We start from the raw sequence: 20,873 nt of genomic DNA, 5'->3' as shown, positions 1-20,873 counted from the left end.
ACGGGTGAATTAGAGCGTACTTTTAGTTTATTTTTGGAGTCTAAACAATGCATACGACTTGTTGTGTTCCCGGTTGCACACAGAGGCATTCCAAATCGTTGGATGTACGTTTCTTTCGTTTACCGAAGGACGAAGAAAGAAGAAAAAAAATTGATATTTTCAATGAAAAGGATGCAGGCAGACAATCCCAATCGACTGTGGGAGCCATCAAACCACGACACAATTTGCAGTCTACACTTCATCTCCGGTAAATACAACTTAATTTTGCACTGGTCATTGTTCTACTTAAATAATTATATAAATAAAAAAATAGCATGTATACTTAAGTCAAGACGTAAACGTTCGTTTCGTAATAATATACAAACATGTACAATGTATGCAAACCCTCTGGCATGAGTCTGTGAAAAGGATTAATAAGACAAAAACACCAAAATAATCCTTTGTGAACAATGTTTTTTTAACCTACCGGTGACGGGTCTTCCTGTTTGCTGATGCACTGTCTGTGTCCGACTCCGCTTTCGTATGCTACACAAACATGTCTGAACATGTCCCGATTTAAAATAATTGTAGCCGTCCAGTGGTTTCATGGCTTTCATGCTCTCTCGTGTATACTGGCCTGCCGTGTTTATAAGGCAGCTGTATATGTCACCGTATGGAACACTTGGCCAGCATTTCACAGACTCGCTCCATCCCTTCATGCTTTTGCTGTGTGGATCTGGCAATTTGATACCATCAACCATCAACTTAGTCTTATAACGATCTTGTGATACGTTATCTAAAGAACAAAAATACGCCGAGAACTCGTCAGTTTCTTTATTTGCATCCGCCATTGTGTTCGCCTTTTGCCTACCAGTCAAGCGTGCATGCGGGAAAAACCCGAATCAAAACAATAACAATAAACTGGTCTATAGACGTCACAGTGCATTGCATGCTGGGTAGTGGCGGCCATACTTTCTGACATGACAACAATGGGCTGTGGGAAAAGCAAGTTCCATATTCGCTAACACAACCAGCCAAAAAACGAAAGCAAAGCAGTGCTACTCTGAAAAAGTAAAGTTAGTTAATGGCCTTGATCCGCACGAGCATATTGAGAGGACGAGCGATCTAAATGAGCTAGCATGGGTAGTAACATTTGCAGACGTCTTGCGCTTCCTTTTCTGTGGGGTGAACTCCCACACAAACAAGCAGTTGAAAAATTATAAATCTCTGGAAGCTCACCTTCAGTTCCCTCACGGATGGCTGCAGGATCTGCAGATTTTCAGGGTCAGCTATCATAAAACCATCCTTTTCATGAAGGTAGCTGAACATCACATGCACACACACTTGCGTCACAACAAACATTTAAAGGCTGCTTAATTGTTAGGCACCTTTGCAAAGTAAAATAGTGCAGTAGCATGTTGTTTCTAGTGATTTGTGTAAAAGGCTATTTTGATTTGAAACATTAAGGCTTTGTTGACTGTATATTACGACTACTACCTTTTAATGTTATTGCTGTTATTAGAGTCACCATTTATTTCATTTTTGTAATTATACCATTTTTGTAATTTTTTTTACCTTAAGTTTTGAACTCAGTGCCTCAGTAAACTTCCCTTTGGGTCATCATCTTCGGGTCACCTTGGGTCATCATCTGTTCCTCTGGCCAAGTGCGCTGTGCACGTCTAGCTGGCATTGCAGAGCCATGTACACATGTTGAGGCTCTCCTGTTTAAAACTTAAGCTGCTGTCTGGATACGGGGACAAAAACAGCCTTCACTTTATGCCTAGGTGTTTTGCACAGCAATGCTGTTGTAACTACTCGGATTTACAAGACCTTTTGTATCTTAAGCGTAGTTGATTACAGCACCTCTGTTTACCTGTTCAATTTAATACTTGGAGTATTTTGTCCCGGAAAGCTCTTTTGTTGCTTTTTAAATTTACAAGCCTTTGGCCTTTTGTATTCATTTGACTAGTGTCCCATATTTACACTCGTTCACTTCCCAGTCAACCATGGGTGGAGTTGTTTTACACTGAACAGATGCAATTAAAACAGTTTGTGATTGTAGTGTACTTTTTGTGGAAACTGAAATAGTGTCAGTTTAGCGTATCAAGTTTAGCCACAGCAAGTTTTTTTTTTTTTTTTTTAGGTTTTTTTTTGCAGTTTATAGGTAAACTGAATAAAGGGTCAACAAATCACAAATTGGTTTTGTTTCACAAATCACAAGCAAGTTATTTTGCTTGTAGTAAACCACCGCAGATTTTATGTTGAAAACCTGCGGAACCAATTAACACTCAGGAAATTGATACGATTTTTAGAGGGTCATACTTGGTAAATTGTTATATTTTTCTTAACACTATATGTTAACATTTCTACATTGGTCTCTGCCATTAACCAGAGATACATTGTGTAAAGACATGTTCTTTTTAATGTTTTCAGTGGTTTCCTTTTAGTCACCACATCCTCACCTGCAGGCAATGGGCAGCCTACCTTCACAGAACTTTCTGTCTAAAAAAGTGTTTATTTTCCATCAAGCTTCTTTTTTTAACGCATCCTGTCTAGCAATGTAGCCGTCAGAAATGTTATCTGAGTGGCAAGGGGAAACCCAACACATTTACTTTCACAAGTATTTTGGCTTTTTCTATAATGCTCTGGTTTATATATTTATAAATAAAAACTATCAGAATTTGCTTAGGGGTTAGATCAATTGCAGTAGAACCAGAGACAGAAATGAAAGGGAAATAGAAGAGAACGATAGGGACAGAGAGATGTGGATTTACAAAGTTTAAAGGAAGAGACAAAGAAAAGAATAGAGAAGAGAAATAAGGATAAAGAGAATACAAGACAACACCCTAGGAGTCTGCTCCTACACCTGCAGAAATAGGGAGAGAAAAAAACAGCGTAAAAACAAAAACATTGGATAACAAAGTCACTGAAAAGTACACTAGATGACAAATACTAGATGTATTTAGTGATAACTACATATTAGTGGTATCTACTCTGTAGATTGTATTTCTGTGGATCTCTAAGGACCTGAATCCAAACACCTGTGAATGTGTATATGGGTGTTCTTGCGTTTATAAGATTTCTTGATAATGTTGAATAACTGGCATGGCAAGGCACAGAACTGCTCCCCTGGACCCGTGGCAGGCACGAAGGAGATCAGAGCCACAGACATCCAAAGCAACCCTAGAGCACGGGAGTCAGGGGAAGACAACATTGTTGTCTAATCTAAATCTGGTCCAAATGTGTCATGCAACTGAATCATCAATCTGTCACCATTTAGGTTTTTGTTTGTTTTGGACTTTTCCGGATTAAGCTCTGTCACCTCTCAGCCATAGAAACCAATCAGCTCAGTTCACTCCTCAGCCACCACCCAATTAGCTCAGTCATCTTCCAGATGCCACTGTGCATGTGACCAGATCCACCTGCTACAATTAATTAGAGTCAACTCTGCTCACCTGTACCCCGGTCTCCACATACCTGCCTCAGCCAGCTCATCCCTGCCAGAACGTCTCATTTTGCCTCGTGCACTGTTGTCCTGTCACGTTCAGTTTATGTGTGCTCAGACTGTTGGACTTGTCTTTGCCAGTGTTCAGCCCTCACTGATGTAAGTTCCAGGGCCTTTGTGCTGCTCAGCTTCTGCTATTTTCTGTGAGGTCCAGCTGCTTGCTCTGCCCGTTCTGATGGGTCGCCAGTCTGCACCTTCTGGTCAGCTCCTGCTGACCAGCTTCTGCAGTATTCATTCTGCCATTCACCCCACCTGAATCCTCTGGTATTCAGCCCATTACTGCCGGCCTCATTGCTATTCTGCAATAAACTTTTAAAAAACAAAGCTCTGTGTTTGGCTGAATATCGGGTTCCCCAGCATCATTCATAACAGTACGCTCTGGCCACACACAAACTGAGTGTGACAAGGCAGCAGTGCACATGAGGCAAGACGAGACATTCTGGCACAGATGAGTTGGCTGAGGCAGGTATATGTAGATAGGGGACCAGGTGAGCAGAGGTGACTCTAATTAATTGTAGCAGGTGGATCTGGTCACGTGTACAGTGGTCCCTGGAAGATGACTGAGCTAATTGGGTGGTGGCTGAGGTGTGAACTGAGTTTGGATGATTTTCTATGGCTGAGAGGTGACAGAGTTTAATCCGGAAAAGTCCAAAACAAACAAACAGAAACCTAAATCATGAAACAAACTTACCAAACATGGTTTTTATTTTCTGACTAACCAACTGGTCGAATATAATTTGCATAGTTTTGTACATTTTAGGTTAGACTGAGCTTATTCTAGAAAAAAAAGATAAAACCCAGTTCCATTACACATAACTGTAAAAATCTGCAGAGATTTTGCACAGGTATAATGTTACATATAAAGATCAAATGCTTGTAAATCATATTTGTATAATATGCAGGGATATAATCTCTGCAGGGATAGTACCACAGTACCACAGGACAATGTTGAACTTTTTATAAAATATAAATTGTTTTGATAATTTGTGTGTTTTGAGAGGTTCTTTATTACAGTGAGGCTGAAAATTTAAACTTAACTGGGGCAAGAAAAATTAGATAAAAATAAATGAATAAATGAAAAAGGCCTTTTAACAGCTTTGGTGATTATAAGATGTTGGAACTCACCAAGCCTCTATAATTAATAAGGATTCATTATCCAAAAACATGAACATCCTTTTTGATCATAGTGTTGTTCAAAGTTGCAACAAAAACTGATCTTCTGGTGGCGCTAGTTATATTTTGTGGCCAATAATATTTTGCGATTTCCTCCCTGCCCATAACATTTGTATCAGGTTTGTTTGCAACCTCGTTTCTGTGTATATTTTTGTCTTTAGCAAATAAATAGTGCTTACAAAACCAGGATATAGTCAAAAAATATATATAAAGGCTCAACTATGAGAAAAGAAGCTCGCTGTACATACAGGAAATGCCCTGTCATCGTATATTCTGTGATAACCAATCAGATGCATTTGTCAGTCAGGATCGTCACACCTCCTCAACTACATAAGGATCTACTACCTCAATGAAGACAGATTCATCATGACTCTGTTATGGCTAACATTGTTACTTTTTCATCAAGGGTGTAAGTACTTTTTACATAAATTGAAACAGAATTTAATTCAATTGAAGTATGTGAAATATGTATTTTGGTTCTGTTCAATCTAATATTGTGCTTTCCCCTCATTACAGACACAATGGTTCCAGTGGTTACAGTTGAACTGGGTCAATCTGTCAATTTGACGTGTGCTTTTGAAATGAAATATCAGAGCAACACATGGCTTTACTGGTTCAAGCAGAGTGCAGGAGATACTCTGAATTTAATAGTGATGCAGCAGAGAACGACATCCCCCAAGTATCAACCAGAATTCTCTGATTCAAGATTCAATGTAACATACACCGATCATGGCAGCAATCTTACAATTTTATCAATAGTTGAACAAGATGAGGGAATGTATCACTGTTCTCAAAAGGACACACTTGAATCTACGTGGAGTGGGACCTATCTATCAATAAAAGGTAAATAAGTAATGTTCTTCTTCCGGTGTTTTAAAGCTACTTTAATTCACAAATTGACCAGTGTTTATCTGAAATCCAACTGGACATGATTATGTTACTAAAAGATGTATAACCTCAAAGAAAAGCTTGGTTCAGGGAGCAAGGAGGTATCCTGGTACAAAATGTTTTGAACCAGCAGACAAAGTATTTTTCAATTTTCAAGTCAATTAAACATGTGTATCGTTTGTGTTCCTTCTTTGCCTTGCATCATTTAGCAAGTTTTGAAATAAATGCAGACTGAAAGATTTCGTTTATTTATTGCACGTTATACATCTAAAAGTATATTATTGGAATTGTTCCTCCAAGTACAAGAAAAAAAGTTTTAGTGTATAGATGATGCTTAGTAATCATTTTGAAAAAAAAAACCCAAAACAAAACACACAAACTCTCTGTCAATACTGATTTTGTGAAATTTAAAGGATCTGGTACTAGCCAAGATAGGAAATTAAGTAAATCTATCCTAATTAAAACAGCCAAGAATTTAATAGAAAAGCTGTGGAAAAACAACCTAAGAATAAAAAGAAGGAAAACCTGAAAATTTTAACGGAATTTAACTTAACTTAAATTAAAATTGAAAATCTTTTGTTTTACAATAAGTAATATGAAAATCTTACTGACAATTTAAATAACTGCATTTTTAAACAGTGAGAACTTTAACAATTATTTTAGAAAGAACGGTACTTTGCCATTCTTAAATGATTTCTTATATATGATTTAAGTTGGTGCTGTAATAGTTATATTCTCAAACAGTGATGTTCACACAAATAAATAAAATGAATACCAGCTGTAAGCATACTTGTACATATATTTTTTAAATTGTAGAACTTAAGCCAGTACACCTGTGTACCACACATTAATGCATGTATGAAATATGACCATAAATTAAATGCCCGACATGTAATTTTCCAAATGTAAAAGTATTGTCACTTAATACAGCATTTCTTTACCAAATGTAATGCAAATTGTCTATTTTCAAGCATTGAAAGTACTCTACTTTTCATATGTGAATTTGTTTGAATTGTGCACTAACACAAATTACCATTATTATCCCATAGAAAACTCTACGAGAACATCAAGCTACACCGTGGTTCAGGAGTCAACGTCAGTTCAACCAAAAGACTCAGAGACTCTGCAGTGTTCAGTCCTTTCTGACTCGGGTAACAAAACCTGTTCAGGAGAACCCAGTGTGCTGTGGTTCAGAGCCGGATCAGCAAAGTCTTTCCCTGATATTATCTATATGGATGCAAAAGGAGCTGGGAATTGTGAGAAGAGATCAGACACACAGAAGAGATGTGTTTATAACTTCTCTAAGAACATCAGCTCCTCTGATGCTGGGACTTACTACTGTGCTGTGGCCACATGTGGACAGATATTATTTGCAAATGAAATAAGCCTTAAAAAAGGTATGACATTATGTATCACTGGAGGTGACGTACAAAATGGCCAATTTAATCACAAATATATCTGCTTTGTTCAAAGGAATGACATAAATTTTCTTTGTTTCTAGATAAAACAAATGAAACCCATGTCCTGGTGGTCACAACAGTCACAGCAATCTGTTTGGTCATTTCTTTAATCGGTAATATTGTCTTCATCTACTTTCAAATTAGAAGATCACCACATGAACAAATTAAAGGTTTGTCTAAATTACTGTATTATACCTTTTAGATTTTTTTAACTTTACTGTTAGTTATTAGCTAGAGCCCACATATAATATACAAAGCAATGTGTTTTACATAGCATTACTGGTCTGAATCACAAAAATAAAAAAACGCACATAGATATATAACCAACAACCCAGGAGCAGGGTACACACCACACTGACAGAAGTGGCAGATATCTTTTAGAAATTTTTAATACAACAATCAAACATGAAATTAAATCAAATGAAATAAACCTGGTATACACTGAATCAGAGTAATTATGTGTGTCACTGTTCCAGAAAACTCTTCTTCACAGACAAGACGCAACTTTAACCAAAAAGGAAATGATGTAAGTAAATGAATCTTAATTACCTATTTTGCTCTTTGTAAAACTAAATAATAAGTCTAAACATTACAAAGTAACTTTGATATGGAAATGTACTTTTCTGAACAGACTGAAAGTGGACCAGATTTGAACTACGCTGCGTTACATTTCTCAGAAAGGAAAACGTCAAAAGGAAAAAGGAAGAAAGAGTTAATGACAGAAGAAAGTGTGTATTCACAGGTTAGATGACCAGTGTGAATGTATGTTTGTCAATTTCTATGCAAAACCTAAATTGTGAGATTCTAGAGCATACTGATCTGGATATGAAATTAAAAGTTGTGGATTTAATTACAATGCTGAATGAAAGGCAGATGTGATGAAGGAGGAGAATGTTTTCAGTATTTTATTATGAGTTGGACTACATATTGTAATGTCTTCTTCTTCGTGTGTGAAAACTATTACATAAGTTCAAAATAAAAAATAAAAACAGCTCTGTGGATGTGGAGCTTTCTGATATTCCACTCTAAATTTATGTAAGTTATATAACTTTCTAATATATTGTTGAAACCTGGATATTGTATTTTTGAGTAAACAATGTTTTTTCAGTCCTCTGAACTAAAGAAAAAACAAAACAGCTCTAAATACCTAAATATTAAACACAACAATGCCATTTTGAATTTTTCCAGACCAAAGCAACCCTCTGCATCTCCCACTCCTTGTGCTGTATTTTATTACATGATCATGTTCATCTTTTGATGTATATCTAATGAAATGGTTTTGGTGCTTAAGTTAAACATTGCTGATTTATTGTATAACAACGAAAAATAATACAGAAAACAGACATACCTCTAATTATATTCTGAACATTTGTTTTATATGTTTAGGCAAATCTAAGTTGGCTGTTTTTCTGATTTTTGCAGTATTAACAAGACTGTCATGATCCATATGTGTTTGTTTTAGGGTTCATTTGTATTTACATTCTGATCATTCGTGGATGTTCTTTCGTGGTTTTTAAGGTCTTGCCATATCAGTTAATTTATCTGTATTGAATTTCTTACATATTTCATGTTTCCTTTTACTATTGCATTTTGGTTTAGGTTCCTATTTTAGTGTTACACTTTTCCCCCTTGCTTTGTAGATCATCTTGTTTTAGCCCAGCTCCCTCTACATCAGTGCCCATATTCACAAAGATTCTCAGAGTCCTCTTAGAGAGCCCCTTTTTTAGCCTAAAAATTCTCACCTAGGACTGTTAGTTGAAGAGCGATTCACATTGTGCGTCTTTGAGTAAGGAAATGACAGAAATTTCTATCTTAGTGAGGAGATGTGGTTGACCCCATTGTTAGGTGTAACGCTGTCTTTCAAGAGCAGTGATTGGTTGATAGTACAAGAAAAAACAACACAAATGCACTCTTAGTAAGTAGAGAAATTAACTGATTAGACTGGATTTAGAAATGCGTGTCATGATGATAAAACTTGGCAAAATGAATTGTCACACATAATCAAAATCCTTGAACTTATTTATATCTTCATCATTATTTTGATTAGCTTATTTATTTTATTTGCCACACATTCTACTTCTTCATCTATTTGATATTGTACACTCACCTGTCAGCATTTTACTGGGATTGGCTGCTTGTGTTTGGCAAAACGACCGACACAAAATGGAGAAAAGAAAGAGGGAACCTCGGACACAAAAAGGTGGGGATGATGTAATCTGCGACTCGTGAGTTCCGACCTCCGAGGCAAAAGGAATGCATCATAAACTGCCTCACTTGCATGCAGTCAAGCTCTACAGAGCTGTGCTGATGATCTAACATTTGAATCTGGAATGTCGAAACAGAGAGGGACCTAGCACTTTGTGCATGCCACATATTCAAATTTTTTCAGGAGTCAGACAGACAGGGAACCCAATATTCAAGCTCCACACAGTGTTGTGTTTCAAATATTTTTTTCATATTGTGATCTAGAGCCATCAGATTCTCTGCAGGAGCAAGCATGAGACCTGGGAAAGGTGAGTGCTGGCTTACTCACTACAGAGGAGACAGGCAGAATGACTGAGGCTTGGCAGAGTCTGGGAGGCAGGATTGAGTCATACATGGATGGTCAGACCTGTCAGGGGTGTTGTGGCTGGGTCAAAATGCAGACAAGTGCTCAGGAGTCGCATGTTGAAGATGGTGATGATTAATCAAGAAAACAACCAAGGCTTACAGGATAACAGGGAATTAGGAACACAACAAGGAAGACCAGAACAGGGTGGATAGACCAATGAAGATGGAGGACCTGACAATGTATGTGACAGAGTTGGCAAAACTCATAAGGGAGGAGATGGAAGGAACAATAGGTGGGGCAACAAGACAAAGTTGAACTGAGTGAGGCAATTAGGCCACAGGAGAAAGGGGACAATTAAATAGCAGGGGAATAAGAGAATCTAACAGGGAACACGACATTGGCCAGACATGGCGAAAAACCTACGTAAGCTAAGAAGGGACAGATCTCACAGGACTACAGAAGCTAACTAAAATAGAAACTGAATCTAACAGTGCAAGAACGCACTAATAGCATAAACACAGAAATGAAACTAACGAGAGGTTGGCAGAAAAGAAGATCTAACAAGTATACTAAAATATAAAAAGAACATAAGCTAACAAGACAGGAACCGAATCTAACAGGTATATACCATTTACATTAATACAAAACAGAAAACTAATCAGATGACAAAAAACATGGATCTAGAGATGAACAATACTAAAATAGATCATAACCAAACTGCAGGATCCCCGGGGATCTACAATAAATAATGAAAACCCCTGGGAATCTTCACAAGACCTGAGAAGGGCAAACAAATCCAGGGGCTTAGTAAGGCTCATAGTCATGATAACAGTCCAGGTTGTGGTCCAGAAAAGAGAAGCTCAGTTAGGCTGCGTTCCCACAGCCTGGCCCCGTTTCAGAAAAAGCAGCTGCTTTGAGCTTGGTTGCAATCAGGTAACTAAACTCAGCGTCCTATCAACCCTGAGCGAAGCGCAAAACCCCTCATCAATGGAACGCAGCTAACGCGAATCACCATGGCAACAGCAGGAAATAAGAAGCCGCAAAGTGCGCATTTCCCACAAGTTCAATTAAGCCTTATGGAGAATATCAAAAAAATAATTCACCAAAAGAAACAATGCTGTTGCTGCAGAAAAAAGCCAGTTCGCATTAAAAACGCTGGCCATCTACTAACAAAAAAAAAAAAAAAAACTGCTGCTGATGTGCAGATTACTGTTGATGTGCAGTAATCCGCACATCAGCAGTAATCTGCTGCTGATGTGCTGGCCTCAATCAGTTTAGAAAGAGGAAAAAACAGGTGTGAGGAAAGGAAATCTGGAAGTCAGGAAGTCAGGAAATTTGGCGCTATTGAAATTCAATTGAATTGAATTGAAAGAGCAATCACAGGTGGTAGGCTCACAGGTGCAGAACATGAAGCTTAATTTTAACTGATCAAAATCTGACATTAAGTAATAAAAAACAAACAAAAGCGTTTTTACAACAACATGATGACTCAGCATCGAAGAGTCTAGTGTTGTTTCTGTGGGTTGTTGAGTTTAAAAAAACTGTGTACATTCGACTGTGTGAGAATCGGATCACAAGACTGTTTCTTTATGTTCAGAATTTATTTGAGTTCAGGTTTCAGTTGTATAAAGACAATTTCAGCCTATTACTCATGCAAAACACACACAACATCCCAAAGAGAAGGCTATGATGATACATATTTTATACAATAGATAATGTGACAGAATTACAATGATTGGTCGTGAAACGATGAGAGGGAGTCAGAATTTGTGGGTGAGACTTTAAGACCCCCTAATTTTAGCTGAGTCATTGTAATACATGGTTGAAATTACAAATTTTCATAATTTATGACAAGATATCTTGAGGCTTATGAGGCTCAGAGACTGCATCAGAGCAGTTGAACATCAAACTACAGTATATTGTGCCCCCTGCCCTCTTTTGACTAGAGAAATTGTTTCCCCTTAACAGGCATGCTTTCTCAGTACACCAATTGGTCTAAGAGGAAATAAAAAGCGTTTTCACACCTTGGTTCATAACTCTAGCCTCAGTACCGCCTCAGTTTCAGTCGAGTAACTGCCTGCTGCAAGCCACAAAAAGTTGAAACCATAAATGCAGAATCAGCCAAAGTAAATTAAACAAATCTGATCTGTAAATTTACTAGAAACTGTGTATTGTCTTACTTTGTAGTTTTAACCGTGTGTGCTCTTTTGCTTGTGCGAACACTGGGTGTCTGAGACTGCAAACCACCACCAACAAACAGGAAACATGAATTGTGACTTCTCAGTAGGATAAACACCCTGCAATCGGACCACTGATGTTTTGGTTTTGTTTTCAGCTAAAGTCTATAAAAAACAAATTTTATTCATTTCTACAGCTGCAAAGGCCATAAAACTCAATATTCTGATACACTAGGTAATGCAGCAGTTTGAACTTTCTTTAAAAACAACAACAATGTTTTATGGTTTTAAAGTTTAATTGCAATATTTCAGAATGCATAATGAAGATTTTGATTATTTTTATAATATGACTTAAAGTAATATATGCATTGTCAGGTAATTTAAGGTGGAAAGGTTTAAAGCAAGTTTAGGTTTTAAAACAATAAAAAGGGGCGTCTTACTTAGCACTGTTCAATTCATCATCCAAAAATGGAGAGGGTATGCTAAAACTGCATACCAATGCATGGCAATCCACCAAAACTGACTGGTAGGGCAGAACATGCATTGATTAAAGAAGTCATCAAGAGCTTCATGTTATTTTGAGAGCTACAGACAGACAAACTGCTAAGGTAGGCTAAGGTCTATATGTTGCCTACTTCACAAATCTGGCCTTTTGGGAAGAGAGATGTGGAATAAACCTGTAAAAGGTCCATTTGGAAGTGGGTGCTCCGGTCACATTAGATCAATTTAAACATTTTGGCCTCAATGGAAAACATCATGTGTGGATGAAAACTCACAATTCTCAAAACAGAACCTACCCTTCTTGGTGAAACGTGGTGGTGTCACCATTATGCTACCAGGATTACTTTCTTCAGGAGAGTGTGGGAAGCTGACCAAAGTTGACTGGAAGCTTAATGTAGCTAAATAAAACACAATTACGAAGGACAATCTATTAGAGGCTGAGAAAGATTTCAGACTGGGGCAGACGTTCACCTTACAGTAGTACAACAGCATTCAATGTGTTCAGAGCTATCATGGAATGGTTCATATCAAAGCATTTTACCGTGGAGGAATGGCCCAGTCAAAGAACTAAACAGGCTCAGTCAAAGTCCAAATCTAAATATACATGACAATCTGTCATGAGAATCAAGTGTTGTGCAATTATACACTGTTAACAGTTATTTAATGTTTAATAAATAACTATCTGTTAGGTATTGTCCGGTGGGTATCACCTCTTAAGCTGTTATCAGGACAATAGTTCAAAGGGATGAATTCGAGCACTGGTGATCTTTTAACAGCAAACTTTGCACACACATAGAATAAGGAGAACTTCCCTTCAAGTTCAAGAATTTTTTAACAGAAATAAAATGAACATCCAGAGAATATCACTAAACAATGCTGTTTATCTGAATTAGCACTATATTTCAATCAACATATCCTCTACTTGGCTAGTGAAACTTAAACTAAACCTACTAGGCAAAATGAAGATAAAAAAATAAGCTAAGGAACTATGTACATGCAAAAAGACAAAAGACAACATAAAAGTGGTGATCGTCATCAAAATAATTAAATGAATCCTGGTTCACTGCAGATCTGACTTAAAGAACATGGAATGGAGTTAAATTAGCTTAACTAATTTAGACGACATTTGGTATGTGTTTCAAGCCATTCACAATGCAAATCCTGAGTTAAACAAAACATCTGATGAAATAACATTTTATTTGAGTTAAAGGACCAAAGTTCACCTTAGAGAACATGGAATGAACTTAAATTAGTTTAGCTAATTCAGAACAACATTTGGCATGTGTTTCAACCCATTCACAATGCAAATCCCGAGTTACACAAGACATTATTTGAGGAAATAACATTTTAAAAACTGATTTTCTCTGTAAGAATCTGTATACGTTAGGAACGTTTGATTTTATTAATGTGATTATACCTCCGGGGGCCTAGGGGTCGCTGTAGCAATCAGCCCCTAAAATCGGTTACTTCTAAAGTTATACAAATGCCTTTAGATCAACATTAATATTCCATATTAATGCGGTAATCACACTCATAGCACTATCAAACAATTGCAGAGCAAAACGAAGCAAACCTTATGCTTGAACGAGCCGTAGTTGAATAACGGGAAACCAGAAGTTGCGGGAGCTGATAGCATTTAGGCTAGCGGGCTTTCGGCGCTAACTTTAAAATAAAATTTGGCTTTATTAGTCATAATGATTGGACTGGATAACATAAAAAGTAATGTCCCATCAATGTATGAAACCTTTGTGGACATAACATTTGTTACAACCATGAAAAACACACTCGAACCATATTGGCAATGGCCTGATTTGAAGAAGCTAGCGGGAGCTACCCTGTAAGCTCCATGTGTTTAAAAACACCATGTGAATGCATTACACAAGCTTTCCAAACAAACCCTTCCACTTTCCCTGTGGTTTCTCTGCCGAACCTGCCGGATCCTCGTGTGAGCTGGTTCACTTTGGCCATCCAAGGAAGAGCAGTGGTCTATGGAAAAACACTGGTCATTTCAGCAGTGGGCTAGCCTGCAGCTCTGCGGCCTAGCCGACACGTGGTCGGGTTGTCGGTCCAAGGTCCTGCATGCAGTCTCTAAACTCTCAGCTTGTCTGGTGAGGGAAGACAACCAATCCGCCGTCTCACGTCCACTTTCCTGCAACAGCTGACAAAAGTAAACACGGCTGTTATGGCATTCCGTACTTCAGCGGCTGGTTGTGCACAAGTTAGACTACAAACTTTGCTTCTGACTCTGGTCGGTGATTCTCCGAACTCAGTAGAGGACGAGTTTCTCCCCATTGCTGTACCAACAAAACAGCAGGAACTGAGTTTCAGAGAGGCACATTTTAGTCAGCTCATGGGTCTTTCAGGCCCTGTGAAGCCTGCTTGGTGGCTCGCAAGTGTGGCTGGCTTCCCCAGCCAGACGCTCCTCCAAGGTCCCAAGCAGGAGTGGAGTATGAGTCTGAGTCCCAGGTGACTCGCAGGGTATGGCTGGCTGGTCCCAGCCCCCTCTCCTCGAGGGCTCCAGGAAGAAGAATGGGCCTTTTGAATCTAAGGAGTGGTCTAGGCTCATATGGCAGGGCATCCTCCTGAGAGAGGCTGTCTCAGCCTGAAAGTGTGAAATTCTTTGCTTAAAACCCCATTTGAGTTGTCCTCCGGTTACATAGTCAGAATTCAATCTGACATAATTTTTCTCATCATGGCTTTAACATCATGGCACAACACAACACTTAAAAATTGAAGTTCACAGGTGCTCTCCATCCAATGTGCACAAACCAAATGCATCAATTGGAATCATGTTTTAGTCAGAACCATTTTCTAAAACTGAACCACAACCTTCTTAAGGTATAGATGCAATTTATGTAATTCAGAATCGGTGTGGCCCTGGTGACTGTCTGCTATTACTACAACATTTTGATTTTTAAAGAAATGCAGTAGCGCAGGGGTAGTGAGCACTATAGAAATATAGAGGCTTTAGTCCTTGACGTGGGTTCGGTTCCGGCTTGAGGACTTCATTTCTTTCCCCATCTGAGGAAAGAGGCTTTCTACTTTGTAAAAAATTAGCCGATAGTGCCATAAAGCCCCAGAAAACAATATATATATTTTTTTAACCATTTAAAGGCCTCTGACCAATAGCAATGTTATTGTCTTCTAGACATTTGAATAAATCTTAAAACCAGGATCTGTGATGATCAGAAAGGAGGACCCAGAAGACAACGAGACAGGTCAGTGGCGTTCGAAGGCTGATTTATTTAGAGAGCGGTTCAGGTGGTTCGGCAGGCAACGTCAGACCCGGAACTCCTGGTTGTGAGGACAGCAGGTTAGCGGATTCGGGGCAAACTGAGAGTCCAAATGTGCCGAAGTAACGAGGGGCACTAACCTGCAAAACCTTGGGTCGGAGAGGCGCCGTCCGCAGAGCCGAGGGGGGAAACGTCCGGCTGAAGCGACACTGGTCCTGGGGCCTTCAGGGTCGTGATCCGGGAAACGGTCCGAGGTCAGAGTCTAGAGAGCAATCCTTGGGGGTTATCCTTACGAGAGGTCGGGGTCCGGTCCAAATCTGTGCAGCGGTAAGGGCTCAGGCGTTACAGGGTTAGTCTGGTGCAGTACTCACACGAGGAGCGGGGTCCGGTTCACAGGTAGTCCATCCAATAGATCAGTCCAAAGGGGTCAGGCGGGGCTCGGAGTCGGGAGACAGATCGGGTCGATTTCTCAGGAAGACAGGCAGAGGCAGAAAAAGGGAGAGGCAGGGTCGGGAACAGATAACAGACAGGTCGGATACGGGCAAATAGTCAGGTTAACGCTGGAATACTCTTACCGTAAGGGCTCAAGATACTCTGGCACTGGCATTAGGTCCCAAGGCTATTTATATAGCTGAAAGAACAGGTGGAGCTGATGACAGTAAATTGCGGGGTGGGTCTTGTAGGAGCAGGCGTGCAGATCAGGTAGTCAGAGCCGAGATCATTACAGGATCTTTCTGACCCATAACCAGAAACCAGATGAAAGTGCTTTCCAACACCAAAGAGTAGAGCTTTTTAATATTTTTTAATAATTTTTAAAACCGCCCTTCTCCGTATTATGTTTGTGGCATGTACAGTTTTAATGTACTGCTTGTGGTGGTCAGAGGGCCCAGTGGCAACGATGTATGGCAGCCTCGCCTCCGTCAGTCTGCCCCAGGGCAGCTGTGGCTCCTAACATAGCTCACCGCCGTCAGGTTGTGAATGTGTCCGTGAATGGATGAATGACTGACTGTAGTATAAAGAGCTTTACAGGTACAAGACGTTTACCGCTCTACCATAATAAGCAGAATAGTTTTTTATCCATAATTTCTTGAGTTGCAAGTGTGATCTGTTTTATAAAGGTTGACTTAGATATTCCCAGACATGTTTGTGATTCAGTCTCTTCATTTAATTTTGACTTCTTAATTTCTGTTGGAATGGGATCTCAATAGAAACCTGATAGCATGTCCTATAATTATATTAGACCCAAAGCAATGATGTTAAACATATTAATTAAAACATGCAACAGACATGCATTTTATGGCGTTATGGGAAATCAGTTTGTTAGATGAACACGTAAGATAAAATGACTTGTGGAAGAGTGTATATCGAACATAAAAATCATTACCATGGTTACCATCAGAAGGAAAGTGCACACATTTTGCCTCTTGTGTTAATATGGAAAAAGGGGTTTATATTATTTCCACTGTGGTTGTATTGTAGTGAAACCTCATGATTAAAAAGGCCAATCAGGTTGTTGTGAAGTTGTTCACTCCCACTCTGCAAGATTATATTAGGAGGGCTGACCCTATGATTGCCTCATGGTCGGATGTAACCAGTGTAGTGGATTGATATAAAAATGATTTTTCTATTTTATACATTTCTCACTCTCAATGCTGGATGTAAGTATATTTACAAAATTTGAAATGTACGTTAATAAATAGAATGGAATATATATCTCTTATGTATGTTTGACTGTGTGTACAATTTAGTTGTTATTTTTAGTTGTTATTAGATCATTGTGGGGTTTATTTCCAGATTGCGCTGAAGAATTTAAGTTTGAGGTGAAGACCATGACTGTGGGACAAAATGTGACCCTGACATGTCCTCGCCAGACCTCTGCTCTCTACAAAGAAACTTTGTACTGGATCCGCCTTATTTCTGGAAACTGGCCTGAATTTCTCGGAGCAACATTTAACTTTAAGTATGATGATGTTTCCAAGATTCCTCGCATTCAGACAAAACAGGAACCAGGAGAATTTCTTCTCCATATTAATGAAGCTCAGCGAAATGATACTGGACTTTACTACTGTATCAAAGTCAGACAGCTTGACTTCATATTTATGAATGGAACTTTTCTACAAATTAAAGGTAAAAGTATCAGTTAGCTATTTACAATTTCATGTTCTTTATTGAGTCACTTTCTTCTGGTTCTGTGAGTAAAACATGTTTTTTTCCCAGGATTGGAATCAGACGTAACTGTTGTCGTTAAGAACCCTCCATCTGATCCAGCTCATTCAGAAAACCTAGAGACTCTACAGTGTTCAGTTCTCTCTGGTTCTGACAGAAAAACTTGTCCTGTAGATAACCGGGTGTACTGGTTCAAAGCTGGATCTGATCATTCTTATCCCAGCTTACTTTATCTAAAACGAAGCAGTGGAGATCAATGTGAGAAAAGTCCTGAGGTTCCCTCAACACAGAAATGTTTTTACAACTTCTCTGAGACCTCTGATGATGGGACTTATTACTGTGCTGTGGCCGCATGTGGACAGATATTATTTGGAAACGGAGCAAAACCAAAGGGTATCTATAGAACTTTTCTAAACAATGATGATGAAGAGGTTTGTGGAATCAAATCTTTGTAATAATTGATCTTTTATTGTTTGTTAAATTTGTCTAGGTGCCAAAGTACAAGATTTCTACAAACTATTTCTTGCTCCATTATGTTCAGCTTTGGTGATAAGTCTTCTTGTAATATCCTGCCTCATTTATAAAATTAAGAAGAAAACATGCGGTTGTTGCAACGGTAATACCAGTTTTGTATATAAATTTCTTAAATATTTATTAAAAGGTTTTAAATATTTACCATACAATTTTTGTCACTCTAAAACAGATCCTGTACCATCAATAAGCAATAACCAAAGTCATCAGGTAAGATGACAAAATATTATTGTAAATTCTTTGTTTATCATGTAATTGTTTTTGTTGTTTAAGCTTTCTATTTTTTAATAGAGGGAAGAGAACAGTTTGGTTTATTCTGCACCAGCGTTCAACAGGAATAAAGCTAACAAAGGCGAAAGAAGAAATGTAAAAACTGCGCTGGAGGAGACGGTCTACACAGATGTTAAAACATTTAGATAGATTTATTTGCTCTAATATGATGAATTAATTGTTGTTTCTCATTCGTAAAACTGGTGGTAAAAATACATTTTATAATTAAATAGGCATTATGTATAGTTTCAATATCATGCTTTATGCAGGCTGATTTAGGTTCAGGGTTTTCACAGTTTTCTATTTAGTGTATCAGAAGTTCTAAAAATAAATCCCAGAATCATGTAAAAATGTTTTATATATAATTTACTGCCTTAAGGTGTTATTTTTACCATGGTTTTCCTTTTTTCTAAATTTAATTTTAGAAGGAGATGAAGTTTTTTTTTCCTCCGAACTGATTTTGTTTCATTGTTATGCGCAGCTTTATGTGAGATGGAAAAATACAAATAGCACAAAATTAACAAAAAAAAAACATAACATTTTAAAGTTAGTAAAGTACATCTAGTGATGAAAGTTTACATTTTAATAATTTTTCCTAGGATACAATGCATTAAATGGGTTGAGGTGCCTGGGTCGCTTACACATGCAATGTCTAAAGTTAATGTTTTTAACAATTCGCCTGAAATGTAACCTTTTCCTGTGGTAATTATAAGGTATTGGACTTTCCATCCCCTCACAAAGTGGCACAAAGAGTGAAAACAATGACGTGATGTCTTAAATGTACGTGAAAAAATTTGTTATATTACAGAACTTTGGAAACACACACTTGGAAGCAAGGTTCATAAAAAAACTTCTAATGTATAAAACAAATCTGTGAACTGTCTATTAATTTGACTACTTACTGAAGCCCAGACATGACTTGGATTTTATCTTTTGAACTGTAGTTTTGATAAGTTGTGTGTTACCAAGTCATGCTGAGATAGTACTGATGGCTTGATTTTATTACAGTCAGAAAATGTCTTGTGTTTTCTAACTTCATCAAGAACTTATGCAGTAAACCCAGATAAATTAAAAGAACAAACCTTTCATGAGATAAAAATAAAATATGTTCAAGGAAATATACCCTAAATAATTGGTTGCTGCAATGGTAATAGGCTACCACACAGTGGTACAGGAAGTCAATCTCTCCATATCACAATCAGTTTGTGTGGAAATTTGTGATGCTTCAGTCTGTTGAACATCCGCTGGATGCTCCACAAAGTCACCTCCCCGACAGCCTGAGTAACCGCCTCCCAGATGATGTCAGCGACGTCCTCCATAGACGTGTTGTACAACGTGCTGATCAGGCGGATCTTAGCATCGTAGCCTTCAGCTTCTCTGGTGAATACCTTTTTGTACCTAGTCATCTGGAGCTCCAATAGCGACAGCCATTCTTATCCACGAAGCCGTGTTCCTTCTTTAGTTTTCTAATGATCTCCTGCTCCTCTTTGAACCACTGAGGAAACACAAGCTTCTCTACAGAACTGATGCCTGTCAGAGCCATGACATGTGCCACGTTCTCCTTCATTTTCTGGTATTCCTGCCCAGAAAACCGACCCAAACGTGCAGGAAAATCTTGCTGTTTGAATTTCCTGAAGCGCTGAAGATTGCATTCCAACATGTTTTTGATCTGATTGACACATTTTGTTTTGATGTAAGGAAGGCACTCGTGCAGCTCGTCCACCAGCGCCCAGTTTACCTGTATTTCTTGGCTGTTTTTCATGTCCCGTTGGTTTCTTTTCTTCTTCTTTGTGTGGGAGGAATAGGAGTGAAGAAGTGGAAGAGAGTTTGAGTGGTTTTTCTTACTTTTTCTATCTTTTCACTGGGTGTATGTCAATAATGTGTATGTAGTTGTTTGTTGCGCTTTGTATTTTTAGGTTTTTGGTGGGTTTTGTGGGTTTTGTTATTGTCGGGTGTTGCCTGGCAGCAGGTCAGCGTTCTTGCACGGCGTTGTGGTGGGTGGGGGTTCTGGTGCCTTTTCCACACTGACACTGAAGAACGACATGAAGGTGGGTGCTGAATCTCAGTGTAGCGTGGAGGACGTGTTTGGCAGTAGGTGAGGTCAATGGGCACAGTGCCATCAAGTCTGAGGCCCGTGTGAACTGTTGTGGACAAGGTTGAGCAGGCGCACCTGTTGGTCGAGTCGGGCATCTCGGTGAACGGCTCGTTCCTTCAGGTGTCGCCGCTCATGCAGTCCGCCACAAAGATCATTTTATCAAATGTCCCTCCATTCGTCAGTGATGTATTCCTCGTCAAAGAGCTGTCTCGTCATGGAAAGGTAGTTTCCCCCGTTAGAAAAATCCTGCCAGGATGTAAATCTCCCTTGTTGAAGCGTGTCATTTCACACATGGTTCTCAACAAACGTGACAAGTAACTCAACCTGTGTTTTAAGGTAAAAAT

At 38.6% G+C, this 20,873-nt stretch overlaps 2 protein-coding genes and 1 long non-coding RNA gene across 3 annotated transcripts; all 3 read left to right on the top strand.

Annotated features, from left to right (window-relative positions):
• Positions 1 to 5,220: 5,220 nt before the first annotated feature.
• LOC118557340 lies at positions 5,221 to 7,943 on the top strand. Its single transcript, XM_036127238.1, has 5 exons — positions 5,221 to 5,500; positions 6,595 to 6,942; positions 7,047 to 7,175; positions 7,482 to 7,531; positions 7,637 to 7,943. The coding sequence occupies exons 1-5, from the start codon at positions 5,239 to 5,241 to the stop codon at positions 7,754 to 7,756; spliced, it is 909 nt and encodes a 302-aa protein (XP_035983131.1). The 5' UTR covers positions 5,221 to 5,238; the 3' UTR covers positions 7,757 to 7,943.
• Positions 7,944 to 15,415: 7,472 nt separating this feature from the next.
• On the top strand, positions 15,416 to 18,016 carry LOC118557520 (the record flags this gene model as incomplete). The annotated part of the gene is made up of 3 exons (XM_036127653.1): positions 15,416 to 15,452; positions 17,262 to 17,594; positions 17,685 to 18,016. Coding segments are annotated over exons 1-3 (702 nt in total), but the record flags the coding sequence as incomplete, so codon positions are not given.
• A 4-nt stretch (positions 18,017 to 18,020) lies between these two features.
• Positions 18,021 to 18,550, top strand: LOC118557345. The gene is made up of 3 exons (XR_004927820.1): positions 18,021 to 18,249; positions 18,337 to 18,374; positions 18,456 to 18,550. It is a non-coding gene; the product is annotated as an uncharacterized LOC118557345 (long non-coding RNA).
• Positions 18,551 to 20,873: the final 2,323 nt, after the last annotated feature.

This window comes from Fundulus heteroclitus, chromosome 23, assembly GCF_011125445.2.
Source record: "Fundulus heteroclitus isolate FHET01 chromosome 23, MU-UCD_Fhet_4.1, whole genome shotgun sequence".
NCBI classification, from domain to species: Eukaryota; Metazoa; Chordata; class Actinopteri; order Cyprinodontiformes; family Fundulidae; genus Fundulus; species Fundulus heteroclitus.
The sequence above is the reverse complement of the archived record's forward strand: the minus strand, read 5'-3'. Positions and strand labels throughout refer to the sequence as shown.